A 14,611-nucleotide genomic window follows, 5' to 3' on the forward strand; every position below is an offset into this window, starting at 1 on the left:
GATCTTAGAAAATCATTTGACCGTATGAGGGCACACGGTTTGAAGATGAATCCGTTGACGTGTGCCTTTAGAGTTACATTGCTGGAAATATTTTGGGGTTCTTGGTGCATCAGAGAGGGATCGAAATTGACAACAAGGCTAGGGCCGTTATAGAGGCTCATCCACCAAAGAATAAGGAGGAGCTTCTCAACGACTGCTCGGCAAATCAAAAGTTAGACCAGTGATCTTAACAATGGAAAAGCCTTAGAATTCAATTCAATGACATAAATTTCTCAACCAAAGTCTACTTACATTATTGTTACGCAGTAAACTTTTTACACACACTTTTCTGCATGTGGTAGACCAGAAAAAAAGAAAGGATTCATGTAATCAACACCAAGCCAAAATTAAGTAACTCTATACACCCAAGACTTGAGCTATTTAAAGATCTATAACCCCAGTATATGTAAAAGATGATGTGTGACCATGATACGCTAGCAACGTTAAAGCTCCTGACATTTGCAGAGGCAGGTCTCCCACTCAAGAATATAGTCTCAAGCGTGTCGTTATGGGCTTCCGGCAAAGAGGGCAAGATGAAATTGTCACACTACATTCCTTGCAAGTCTTAAACAAGAAAGATTCAAAGAGTTAGGATGAACATTTTTCTCAGTAAATCATAAATATATGAATGAGAGGCAATCTCATCATACAGAATCTCAAACAAACAGAGATTACAGAGCAGTTAAGACCTATATGCATAGTTGTTAAAGGCTCAAGGCACACTAAAACACTAAGGCCTCTTGGAGTCTGAGGCGCAAGGCGAGGCTCGCGCCCGACTGAAGTGAGGTGCAAGTTGAGAAAAAACATAAAAAAAATGGCACAAGAGAAAATAACAAGCATTTTAACAGTTAACATAACATGCATTTTCATTTTTCATAGTAAAAAAAAAAAAAAGAAAAAAAGAAAAAATAACATGCATTGTACTAATTAACATGGAATAATTATTAAAGCAGTAAGCAGTAGAGCACAAAGCAAAGCAGGGGAAAAAAAAAAAAAACAGAATAAGAAGCAACAGAGAGAAGTGAGAATAGGAGGAAAAAGACAGAAGAAGAAGAGACGGAGAAAGAGAAGTGAAAAGAAGCAACAGTAGAAGTCTAAAAGAAGAACAAAGAAAAAATATGGCAGGGTCCACCACTTAACATATGCAGAAGAAGAGAAAATAAGAAGCAGCGTGTTTGTGTCTACTCTTTTGTCTTCATATAACTTATAATAAGTGGTAGGATCCACCACTTAAAATATGCAGCCGAGAAAAATAAAGAAACAGCAGCATTGAAAAAAAAAAACAAAAAGAAGAAGCAGCAGAGTCCTATTCTTTTGTTTGCTTTACCTTTTTGGCTTTTATATAACTTATAATAAGTGGTAGGCTCCACCACTTAACATACGCATACCAATTATATGAAAAGTCAAACCAACACAACTCTTTAAATAACATAAAAACAAAGTACTTCAAACAGGTGCGCCCTACATGCGCCTTGGGCCTATCGCCTTTAGCAAAGAGGCGCGTGCCTATGCAAAGAGGCTCACCTGGGTACATGTAAGGCGCCAAAGCTGCGCCTTGATGCACCCGGCGCCCGAGGCGCGCGCCCGGAACGCCTTTGACAACTATGCCTATATGTTACACACACAAAATCAATCCCAATCCACGTTCAGGCTCCATTTGTTTCGATGGAAAATATTTTTTATTTCTATTTTTGGGTATTTAGCAAAGGTGTTGGTCAAGATTGAGGTCGAGTCCATTGGGTGAGGCGTGTAACTTGCCGAAAATTGATGGGTAAGTTTTTTTTGTTAGGTTTTAATATATTTTTTCTTCATAAAATATTTACGACAACCAAACACCAATATATATATATATATATATATATCTCCATTGGGTGAGGCGTGTAACTTGCCGAAAATTGATGGGTAAGTTTTTTTTGTTAGGTTTTAATATATTTTTTCTTCATAAAATATTTATGACAACCAAACACCAATATATATTTCTGAAACATATTTTACATCCAAACAAAGGGAGCCTGAATATCAATGGAAGCCTTTTTCGTCTAGTTTAAACTGCAAAGCATTTAATCACACTCCACAATGGCTTTCCAATCCAATGGGAATCCAACAGCTGATTCAAATAAAGCTTAAACCAATAAAGCTTAAACCAAAATCACCAGAAAGCAGAGACTTACCAAGATAATAAAGATGAGGGATGGTAGAAAGTCTCGAAGAAGGCAAGGCTATAGCGGCTTAACACTCCCTTTGATATTAGTGACAAAGGAGAATCATTTGTAGTAAATGAGGAAATAACTACTCCCTCTGCTGTGGTGACAAGGGAGAGACATCCATAATTGCTAAATAAATGGTCACTAATGCCCCCCAGATAACTACTCGAATGATCCGATCAAAAGTCCTAAGCTAAGCACAGGTAAGGACACTCGCACTGGCTTTTACTCTTCTTATAGATTTTAGCCATGGGATGAAGAAGATCCAACTGCCAGATGTTAACCCTATTTGTTATGACAAACACAACGAACCCAAGATAAAACCAAGAATCACGACAAAAAAAGTAAGCACACCACAAAAAGAACACGAAGATTTATACATGGTTGAGCAACAACCTACATCCACGGTTGCGATCCAGCCAAAGTCTTCACTATGTGTAAAATCGGAGATTACAAATTTTCAGCCTCTCCCTCTGTTTCTGTACGAATTTCAAAGCCTCTCTCTTCTACCACTCCAAACCCTAAGCACCCTTATATATCGGGCTACAAGAGACTAATTAGGGTCCACGACCCATGATTAAAAAACCGGGTCAAAAATATTTCTCATCGGGTCATAAGCGGGTCACAATGCGACCCGACACCAAATTTGGGCCACAACATCACACCATTAACAAAAAAGTGGTGGATTCGATGGAATTGACAAGGACAAAAAGGCTAAAGACAATGCTAAGATAAGATTTGTAGTTTAGTGGAGTCAACTTTACCCCCCGACTGAGGTAATGTTTAGTTCTCTCTAGTCAGCTCATTAAATATTAGAGGGTTAAATAGTCTAAAAAATGTGAGGTTAAGCAAATCATTAGGAGATGAATCTTCCTTTGATTTGGTTGAGACTATGTTCAGAAGAATAAACAAGAATAAAATCATAAATGGGTTAACCAACGCCTGGACCTTATTCACAATTATGATTGGTCCACCTTGGATAAGATTAGGGTCTGCTGGGGCTTGCCAGTTAAAACTCTTAGTTAATCAGAGCAGATTATTTACTAGAAAATTGCTCTGGTGGATGATCCCAATATTAAGTTCAGCTGTAATTTTGTTCGAGGAGCATTCCTTAGTCTCTGGAAGAGAACTTCGGAGGAACCTTACTCTGTTTGTTAGTCCCAATGGTTATCCCTGGTTACTGCTTGGTGATTTCAACAGTCAGATTTAGAAATGAGAGACTAAGCAGATCTAATGAATGGCATAATCACACGGAGTGTTGACCTTGAATCCAAGGATTTTGATGATCATAATTCATTATTAGTGTTCTATGTGTACTAATGTTTACCTTGAGCAAATTACAGATTAAAAGCATTCATCAACACAAGTCGTTACATATTAAAGCTCAAAGGAAAGAGCATCATCAAGACATATCAAAAAGGACTCAAGATTCAAAGAAATTATCAAGATCTCATCAATGGGGTAGCTAGGATGGTGAGTTGTTTTAGGAAACTTTGTTAAAGTTTGTATGAACATTTTGAAGCTCATTTCATAATCATGCATAAACAACTCATTCATAATATCTAAGGATCAAAGGACCAAGCTTAACACAGCATCAAAACAGGTTCCTGAAACATAAACCAATTCGGTCGACCAAATTGAAGGGGCATATTAAATCAGTCGACCGATATAAGAAGAGAGCTTGGATCAAAACCTCTATACTATTTCGGTCTACCGAATCTCAGGACCTTTATTTTTCGGTCTATCGAACCTAGCATTTGAAAGACTCTCACTTGAGTTTCACGCGACTGAAACTAGAGAGGCAAATAAATCAGCAGAGCCGATTCTCACAGAGAGTTTAGAACAAAGGAGAAAGGAGTTTCGGTCGACCGAAACAAAGAGAGCTTTTTCATCGGTCTACCGAACCAAGGCTAATGGCCATCCTTTAACCAAATCGGTCGACCGAACCTTAAGGGTGTTTTATTTCGGACGACCGAACCTGCGAAAATTCAAATTTCAAATGGCCTGTTTTTCTCGAAGTGTGTGTCCAATAGCTAGATTTCATATCAAACTCATCTGAAACTTTATATGAGTTGAGGTCTTCATAAAAAAGTTGTTTCATTCATTGAGAAAGATATTCTTGCAATCATAAAGCCTTTCATTATCATATACACACTTTATATCATAAAAGAGTATTGAGCTTCAATTTATTCATACATACTCTAGAGTGAGTTGAATCTTGTACTTTAGATCTAAGAGAGATCACTTTGTACTTCATCAATCTTGTTCAAATTTTGTAAGGGCTGGTGTGGCCAAAGAAAGACTAAGAAAAGGTGTTTCTCTTAGCACTTAGAAGTAAGGAAGAGCTTCTTATAAAAGGTTTGCTCTTCACCTGCAAGGAGAAGCTATAGTGAATTGGGAAGTCTCAAGAGGGGTCTTGAGCCGAGGAGTAAGAGTTTCCGAACCTCGCTAAAATCGCTGAGTATATGTTTGCAATCTCTATCTCTATCTCTTACATTTATTGCTATATATTTTGTTTGATAAATATTATCCTTTGAAGTTTAAAATTCAGATTATTTTCTTCAATATTTATCAAGGAAGTTAAGCTTTGTTCTAGTTGATTAATTAAAACCCAAAATTGACCTTAGTTTTGCTTAGACTCTATTAACAACCCCCCCCCCCCCCCCCCTCCCTCTCGAGTCTATATCTGGGCAACAATTGGTATCAGAGCTAGAACTTTATTGAAAAAGCTTAAGTGTATTAGAGAACGATCATGACAAACTTAAATGGTCATATCCATCAAGAAGGCCAATCTAATACTAGACCTCCTTGGTTCGATGGAACAAATTACGGCTATTGGAAAAATAGAATGATAGGCTTTCTTCAATCCGTAGACTATCAAATTTGGCTGGTTATAGTTAATGGACCTTTTGTTCCAATGAAAATTGTTGACACAAGAAGAATCCCTAAAACTGAAGCTGAATGGGACACCGAGGATTATAAACTTATTCTTTAAATGCTAAAGCTAAAGTCAATCTAAATTGTGCTATAAGTCCTAGTGAATATAATAAAGTATGTACTTGCACCACAGCTAAAGAAATCTGGGATAAACTTCAGGTTATTTATGAAGGAACTTCACAGGTCAAGGAATCCAAAATTGACATTCTTATGCATCAATATGAATTGTTTCGTATGAATGAAAATGAGTCTATTAGTGCAATGTTTGTGAGATTTACTGACATTATTAATGGGTTGAAACATCTTGGCAGAACTATGACCAACTCTGATCTTGCAAGGAAAATTCTAAGAAGCTTACCCGAAAAATGGGATGCAAAAGCAACGGCAATTAAGGAAGCTCACAATCTCAACACACTTGAGTTAGATGAACTTCTCGGCTCTCTTCTCACATGGGAGATCACTCTAAAAGATAGAGAAAGAGATCATCATCGAAAGAAAGAAATTGCTCTCAAAGTCTCTCAAATAGAAAAGGAAGTTGCCGGCAACGAAAGTGAAGATGATGATTTGGCTCTTATCACCCAATCCTTCAAAAGATTTCTTCATAGGAAGAAATTCAACAAGGGAAGGTTCAAAAAGGGTGAATCATCTAATGAATAGAGCAAACGAGACACCTTTAACTGTTTTCATTGTGGAAAGCCGGGACGCTTCAAAGCTGATTGTCATGTTTACAAAGAGGAAAAGAAAAAGAGAAGAGCAATGCAAGCCACTTGGAAAGATGACGACTCAAATGGCTTCGAAGACCAAATTGATGGTCTAGCAAAGTTTACTCAAGGTACCAAAAATCTAGAACTTATGCTAGGTGCTTAAAGAAGTGTCTTTTATAAAAATGGATTAGGATATGACCCTTTTGACAAGAAAGCATGTCTATTGAAAAAGAGAAAGCCTTTGGCTAACTACTTTGTTAAAAGCAAGAAAAAAAATTCTAGATGCAATTATTGTAAAAGGATAGGTCATCTTATTCAAGAGTGCTCAAAGAGAAAGCCTAAGTTCATGAAGAAGTGGGTTCTTAAAGGAACATATGTGCTCTTAGCTAACTCCCATGGACCTAACAAGATTTGGGTACCAAGTGAAAATACTTGAAATCTCTTTTGTAGGATGGTTTCAAAGTTGCCACATCTTCTAAGGACAAATGGTTTCTAGATAGCGGATGTTCAAGACATATGACGGGTGACAGCACAAAATTCTCCTCTCTAGAAGCATACAAAGGAGGAAGCGTAACATTTGGAGACAACTCTAAAGGTAAGGTAATTGGCATTGGGTTCATAGGTATTTCTCCTTCTTTATCAATTGAACATGTCTTACTTGTTGAAGGTTTAAAGCATAATCTATTTAGTGTTAGTCAACTTTGTGATAATGGATTTGATGTGATTTTTAAATCAAATAAATGCATTGTTAAAAGAAATGAATCTCAAATATTTTGTACTCCTAGAAATGGTAATGTATACACCTTGCTCTTAGGTGAACTTCAAGAACAAGATGTTAAATGTTTCATTCATCCAATGAACATAGTTGGTTGTGTCATAGGAGGTTACGTCATGCTAGCATGGATTTAATATCAAGATTGTCTAAAAATGAACTTGTCAAAGGTCTCCCCAAGACAAAATTTTCAAAAGACAAACCGTGCAGTGCTTGCCAAATTGGTAAGCAAATTAAGTCCTCCTTCAAAAGGAAAAAGGATATAACCACTTCAAAACCACTTGAATTGATTCACATGGATCTGTTTGGACCGGAGAAAATTGCTAGTCTTGGTGGTAAACTCTATGCCTTTGTGATCGTAGATGACTACTCTAGATTCACTTGGGTATTCTTTCTTGCACGCAAAAATGAGGCTCATTTAGTTCTTTCAAAATTTTGCAAAAGAGTCGAAAACGAAAAGGAATGTAAAATTAAAACCATTAGAAGTGATAGGGGTAGAGAGTTTGACAATCAAGACGTTGAAAGATTTTGCGACGAAAATGGCTACAATCACAATCTTTCGGCACCTAGGACTCCCCAACAAACGGTGTTGTTGAAAGGAAAAATAGATCTCTTCAAGAAATGGCTAGAACCATGCTACATGAGCACAATTCACTTAGATCTCTATGGCTGAAGCCGTAAACACTTAATGCTATGTTATAAATAGAGTTGTTATTAGAAAAATTCTCAACAAAACACCTTAAGAGTTATGGAACAAAAGAAAACCTAATATAGGTTATTTCAAAGTCTTTGGATGCAAATGCTTTGTCCTCAATGACAATGATAATCTAGGAAAATTTGATGCTAAATCCGATGAAGGCATTTTTCTTGGATATTCCTCTAGAAGTAAAGCATATAGAGTTTATAACAAGAGGACCTTAGTTGTGGTTGAATCCATACATGTTGTGTTTGATGAATCCCCAACCTCTAAAAATAAAAAGTGTGATGGGCAATGATAAAGAAGTTGAACTTGAAAAGGGTACCAATGAACTTAATACAAATAGGTCCCCTATAGAGCTTGAGAAGAGTATCAATGATCTCAACATAAATGAGTCTCTTATTGATATCTATCAAAGTTCTAATTCAAGTGATGATACCTCTCAAAATAAAACTACTCCAAATGAATGGAAGTTAGTTCATAATCATCCCATTGACCAAGTTATTGGTGATCCATCCAAAGGTGTTAGTACAAGGTCACAATTAAGAAATATATGCAATTTTGTGGCATTTTTTCTCAATTCGAATCTAAAAATATACATGAGGCTGAAAATGATGAATCTTGCCTCTTGGCAATGCAAGAAGAACTCATTCATTTCAAAAGGAACAAGGTTTGGCACCTTGTCCCTAGACCTCAAAATAAAACAGTCATTGGCACAAAATGGGTCTTTAGAAACAAAAAAGATGAGTTGGGAACTATTGTTAGGAACAAGGCTAGACTTGTTGCAAAAGGCTATAACCAAGAAGAAGGTACAGATTATGAAGAGACTTTTGCTCCCGTTGCTAGACTTGAGACTATAACAATGTTACTTGCATTTGCATCCCACAAAAATTTCAAATTATTTCAAATGGATGTAAAGAACGCCTTCCTAAATGGTTTTATAGATGAAGAAGTATATGTTGAACAACCACCGAGCTTTGAAAGCTATGATAATCCAAACCATTTTTTTAAATTGATTTAAGCTTTATATGGTTTGAAACAAGCTCCAAGAGCTTGGTATGAAAGACTTAGTGCGTTTCTACTTTCAAATGATTTTAGTAGAGGAAAATTTGATAATACACTTTTTACCAAAATCATTGATGGCAACTTGTTGATCATTAAAATTTACGTTGATGACATTATTTTTGGATCAACAAATGATTCTCTAAGTAAAGAGTTTGCTATCTCCATGCAAAACGAGTTTGAAATGAGCATGATGGGCGAACTCAACTTCTTCTTAGGGTTGCAAATCAAACAAACTCTTGATGGAATTTTTATTTCCCAACCAAAGTATACTAAAGATTTGCTAAAGAAATTTGGCTCGGAAGACGCCAAACATGCTAAAACTCCCATGAGTCATTCCTTAAAGCTTAATAAGGATGAGAAGGGCAAGGATGTTGATATTAAGAAATATAAAGGAATGATTGTAAGTCTTCTATATTTAACGGCTAGTAGGCCGGACATTATATTTAGTGTGTGTCTATGTGCTAGATTTCAATCTTGTCTCAAAGAATCTCACTTAAATGCTGTCAAGAGTATTTTTAAATACTTAAATGGCACTATCAACTTAGGTCTGTGGTATCCTAGGCATACATCATTTGAACTTGTAGGATTTACGGATGCGAATTTTGCCGGTTGTAAAGTTGATAGAAAAAGTACAAGCGGCGCTGGTCACCTTATAGGTCAGTCTCTTGTATCTTGGTCATGCAAGAAACAAAATTCAGTCGCACTATCCACCGCTGAAGCTGAATATGTTGCTGCTGGTAACTGCTGTGCTCAAATTCTCTATATCAAACAACAGCTTGACGACTTTGGTTCATTCTTCAACAAAATCCCTATCAAATGTGACAATACCAGCGCCATTTGCATATCAAAAAATTCCATTCAGCATTCTAAAACAAAGTACATAGAAATTCGATATCATTTCTTAAGAGATCATGTTTCTAAAGGTGATATTGAATTGATGTTCATCAATACCGAGAATCAATTGACTGACATTCTCACGAAGCCACTTCAAGAAGATAGATTTTGCACTCTTCGTCGAGAAATCGGAATGGCTATAGAAAGAGAGATTCATCATCACTAATGTATCCTTCAAGAAAAATAAAAGATATGCTTCTAACTCCAGTTTGGCAACCGAAACTATGTTTCGGTCGACCGATTTAAATATTTTGGTAGACCGAAACTAAAGCTTCATCTATTTCGATCGACCGAAATAAGAAACTCGAATTCTCTTCAAAAGCCATTTCGGTTGACCGATTCATCAGGGGCCCAGATACGAACAGGGCTAAATTAGATTTAAATGACCAGCGAACCTATCTCACCTCACAAATCCATTAACCCTCTCGCTCCGTATCTCTTCACAGGCGATTGCGAATCTCTCACTCCTCTCCTCCTCATATTCAAGGTAAGTCTCACTACCTCTTCCTCGAGTCAGTCACTTTGACATCAGTTTTTTTTTTTTTTTTTTTTTTGTGATCTTTAATCTCTATTGAATCATCCTAGGATAGATTTGTTACACTTATCTCTTATCATTTTGTTACCTATCTCACCAAATCTCTAATCTTTGAGAAGAACTGATAGGTACCCTGAAAAAACGCACTAGGATTTCCCATGATATGGATGCCGGAGATCTAATCCACCAAACCCTGACCATTCCGACTCCTATCCCGCTCCAAACATGCGTCTCTTCCGAGAACCTGAGTTCAAGGAGGTCTATGAAACCCGATTCCTCCATAAGGTAGTTGAAAAAGGGAAGTTTTTTGACAACAGTGAAAGTGAAGCATTAATCCAACATACCTACTCTTTATTTGTTGCTATTGGGTTGGGTGAATTTGTATCGCTCAAAGTCCTTTTCTATCCCAAGCTTGTTAGACAGTTTAACACCCATCTCGAGAAAGAACTAGGGAACAACGCTTACGATTCCTTTGTGGTAGGCTCTCACATTCACCTTACCGTGTCTAGTTTGCGACACATTCTCAAACTTCCTCACGGTGACATCACCTACTTTACATCTTATAATTGATATCATGGAGAAGAGTTTAATCCTCTCCAAGCAATCCAACAAATGAGTCAATTCCCTACTGAAAACACTGACAAGATTTTTGCAAGTCAGTTAACCGTCCAAGCCTGTCTCATCTATCATGTTATCATCCATACCATTCTTCCAAAATCCGGCGGACGCTCGGATGTATCGTTTATGGAAGCCTTTCTCATATGGTGTGTCATAAATGGAAAGCAGTTTGATCTCTCCTTCATCATCTTTCACCACATGCAAGATTGCATTAAAAAAGAGAAAACACACCTCTTCTATGCCATGCCTCTTACCCTCATCTTCAGAGCATATAAGGTGCGAATAGAAGGAGAGGACAAAAAGGAGCTTACTAATCTCTACAGATTTGACAAAGACTTGCTAACTCGAATGGGTCTAAAAAAAATCCGAAGCCAACATTTGGTATCACCCTAAGTTTGGAGTTCCTCAAAATGAAAGCCAAGACATGGTCATGGATGAGCAACAAGTAGGAGATGTTGATGAGAGTGGTGATGGAGATAGAGAAGAGGAAGTAGAGGTTGAAGAAGAAGAGTTAGAAGAAGAAGCTGAAGAGCAACAAGAAGCCACTACTGTCCCTCCCTCAGAAGAGCAATCCCTTTGTGCGCTGCTCTTAGAAAACATTGCTCTTTCTAAGGAGCAAATTGCCCTTGGCAAAGAGAACAGGGAACACATTCTTGAGATGCGTGAACGACTTGAAGAAGTAGCTAATGACGTCGATCTTGTGAAACGTGACCTTGCAGACCTCCGAATCACGGGACTTCCTCATTTCTGATGCTCTCAAACCCCTCCCCTACCTTTTTGATGCATGACAAAGGAGAAGAATGATGTTGATGTAGGTTGTGGTAAAAAATGTAGTGAAGATGTGAAGAATAGGATAGTGAAATGGTGAAGATATGTTGATATGGTCTTTGACTTAGTGAAGATGTGAAGAATAGGATAGTGAAATGGTGAAGATATGTTGATATGGTCTTTGACTTAACTATATTTTGAAATCAAATGGAAATACATGTTTTCTTTTCGCATTTATGAAGTGCATGTTTTCAAATTTCAAATATATTGTCTTGATATTTTTTATATATGCCTTAAATATGTCTTGCTAACAATGTTTAAAAGAATGCACAAAGAAAGGGGGAGATTTGTAAATCTCTTAGATGTATATCCTCGCTTTTAAAACTATGCACATTGATAGGGGGAGAATTGTTCACATCTTTATCTTTATATTTATTCTCATTTGACGAACACATCAATGAATTGTCATCATCAAAAAGGGAGAGATTGTTGACCTTGAATCCAAGGATTTTGATGATCATAATTCATTATTGGTGTTCTATGTGAACTAATGTTTACCTTGAGCAAATTACAGATTAAAAGCATTTATCAACACAAGTCGTTACATATTAAAGCTCAAAGGAAAAAGCATCATCAAGACATATCAAAAAGGACTCAAGATTCAAAGAAATTATCAAGATCTCATCAATGGGGTAGCTAGGATGGTGAGTTGTTTTAGGAAACTTTCTTAAAGTGTGTATGAACATTTTGAAGCTCATTTCCTAAATCATGCATAAACAACTCATTCATAATATCTAAGGATCAAAGGACCAAGCTTAACACATCATCAAAACAGGTTCCTGAAACATAAACCAATTCGGTCGACCGAATTGAAAGGGCATATTAAATCAGTCGACCGATACAAGAAGAGAGCTTGGATCAAAACCTCTAAACTATTTCGGTCTACCGAATCTCAGGACCTTTATTTTTCGGTCTACCGAACCTAGCATTTGAAAGACCCTCACTTGAGTTTCAGGCGACTGAAACTAGAGAGGCAAATAAATCAGCAGAGCCGATTCTCACAGAGAGTTTAGAACAAAGGAGAAAGGAGTTTCGATCGACCGAAACAAAGAGAGCTTTTTCATCGGTCTACCGAACCAAGGCTAATGGCCATCCTTTAACCAAATCGGTCGACCGAACCTCAAGGGTGTTTTATTTCGGACGACCGAACCTGCGAAAATTCAAATTTCAAACGGCTTGTTTTTCTCGAAGTGTGTGTCCAACAGCTAGATTTCGTATCAGACTCATCTGAAACTTTATATAATGAGTTGAGGTCTTCATAAAAAAGTTGTTGCATTCATTGAGAAAGATATTCTTGCAATCATAAAGCCTTTCATCATCATATACACACTTTATATCATAAAAGAGTATTGAGCTTCAATTTATTCATACATACTCTAGAGTGAGCTGAATCTTGTACTTTAGATTTAAAAGAGATCACTTTGTACTTCATCAATCTTGTTCAAATCTTGTAAGGGCTGGTGTGGCCCAAGAAAGACTAAGAGAAGGTGTTTCTCTTAGCACTTAGAAGCAAGGAAGAGCTTCTTGTAAAAGGTTTGCTCTCCACTCGCAAGGAGAAGCGATAGAGAATTGGGAAGTCTCAAGAGGGGTCTTAAGCCGAGGAGTAGGAGTTTCTGAACCTCGCTAAAATCGCTGAGTATATGTTTGCAATCTCTATCTCTATCTCTTACATTTATTGCTATATATTTTGTTTGATAAATATTATCCTTTGAAATTTAAAATTCAGATTAATTTCTTCAATATTTATCAAGGAAGTTAAGCTTTATTCTATTTGATTAATTAAAACCCAAAATTGACCTTAGTTTGCTTAGACTCTATTGACCCCCATCCCCCCCCCCCCCCCCCTCCTCCTCCTCCTCCTCTCTCTAGAGTCTATATCTGGGCAACACGAAGGACCTAAATGGGTCTATTTATGAAGCTGAAGAGAGGAATTGAAGTATTCAGGAGTTCATTTCACCTGGTTCAACAAAAGAACCAATAGTAAAGCTACTGCCAGGAAGCTTGACAGAGTGCTTATCAATTAGTGCTGGAGCATAAGGTTTTCTTTCTCTTAATACCAATTCCACACCCCAGGTATCTTTTGACCATTCCATCTCAGTTGTTATCAAGCGTTCCTACCGAAGATCCAGTTTACCATTCAAATTTCTTGATTTCTTTCTGACCATGACCAATTTTGCTCTAATTCCACGAAGCTTGGTCTTGCAGAATTCAGGGAACCCCTCATGTATGTTCAAACCTAGAAAAGAGGGTAAAGGCTGAAATGAAGGTTTTCAATTCTCTGAGATTCAGTAACTTACCCAATAGAGTGAACTAAGTTAAAAGTGAGCTGCAGCAAATGCAGAAAGATTTAGACTGATCTCCTAAACCCTCAGCTAATAACCACGGAAAAGTACTTCCTGAGGGAATATATTAATCTAGAACACAATGAAGAAAGCCTTTCCAAGTAAAAGGCCAGAGAGTCCAATGGCTCCAACTTGGAGACCAAAATACTGGATTCTTTTTCCAGAAGACATATCAACAGGATTCAGTCTATCACTAATGAGGGAGAAAGAATTGAAATTCAGCGCAGATTTATGAAAATACCATCAGGTTATATAAAGATCTGATTGGAGCAAGCATTGTTTCCACTTCTCAGAATCAATCTCTGCTAGACCAAATCCAAATCACAAAAATCTTAGACAACCAAGCTTCAGACCTAGTCGAACCTGTAACTTTAGAGGAAATTAAATCTACTGAGTTTTCCTAAAGGATGGCAAAGCCCTTGGGCCTGATGGATGGAATGCCTTGTTCTTTAAAAGAAGAAAGAATACTGTTGGGAGGATTTCAATAGGGAAGTTATGTCCTCCTTCAGTTCAGGGGCCATTCTAAAGAGATTAATGCAACTATTGTAACCTTGAGCTCCAAGCAAACCCTACTTCTTTAAGTGATTATAGACATATATCAAGCTGCAACACCCTCTAAAAGTGCATTGCCAAAATTATTGACATTAGGGTCAAAGCAGTCCTCCCTTCGTGGATTATTCTATCTCAAACTGCCTTTGACAATGAGAGAAAAATCTCAGACAAAATCCTGCTCAGTTATGAGTTGCTTAGGGACTACCATAGAAACAATCATCCTCGCAGGTGTGCTATAAAGGTGGACACGAGGACGGCTTTCGATACTCAACCGGGATTTCCTGATCCCTTATCACTCAGCCATGGGATACCGTAACAAATTCATCAGATGTATCTGGAACTACATCTCTATAGCTAGCTTTTTAATCAACATCAAAGGAGAATATAAACAGAAAGAATAGTTTGGGAATGGTTTTCTCATATG

The 14,611-nt window shown here is 37.2% G+C and overlaps 1 protein-coding gene across 3 annotated transcripts in view; it reads right to left on the bottom strand.

Annotated features, from left to right (window-relative positions):
• Positions 1-226: 226 nt before the first annotated feature.
• LOC132303204 (E3 ubiquitin-protein ligase RGLG3) overlaps positions 227-14,611 on the bottom strand; it is a 102,471-nt gene continuing 88,086 nt past the window's right edge. For all 3 annotated transcript variants that reach the window (XM_059800372.1, XM_059800373.1, XM_059800371.1), the window contains one exon: positions 227-603. In XM_059800372.1, the coding sequence (XP_059656355.1) occupies positions 520-603 (84 nt within the window). In that variant the 3' untranslated portion in view covers positions 227-519. The remainder of the gene's footprint in view (positions 604-14,611) is intronic.

Source organism: Cornus florida, unplaced genomic scaffold (assembly GCF_030987335.1).
Source record: "Cornus florida cultivar Cherokee Brave unplaced genomic scaffold, ASM3098733v1 CherokeeBrave_3.0.0_Hap2_Chr04, whole genome shotgun sequence".
Lineage (NCBI taxonomy): Eukaryota > Viridiplantae > Streptophyta > Magnoliopsida > Cornales > Cornaceae > Cornus > Cornus florida.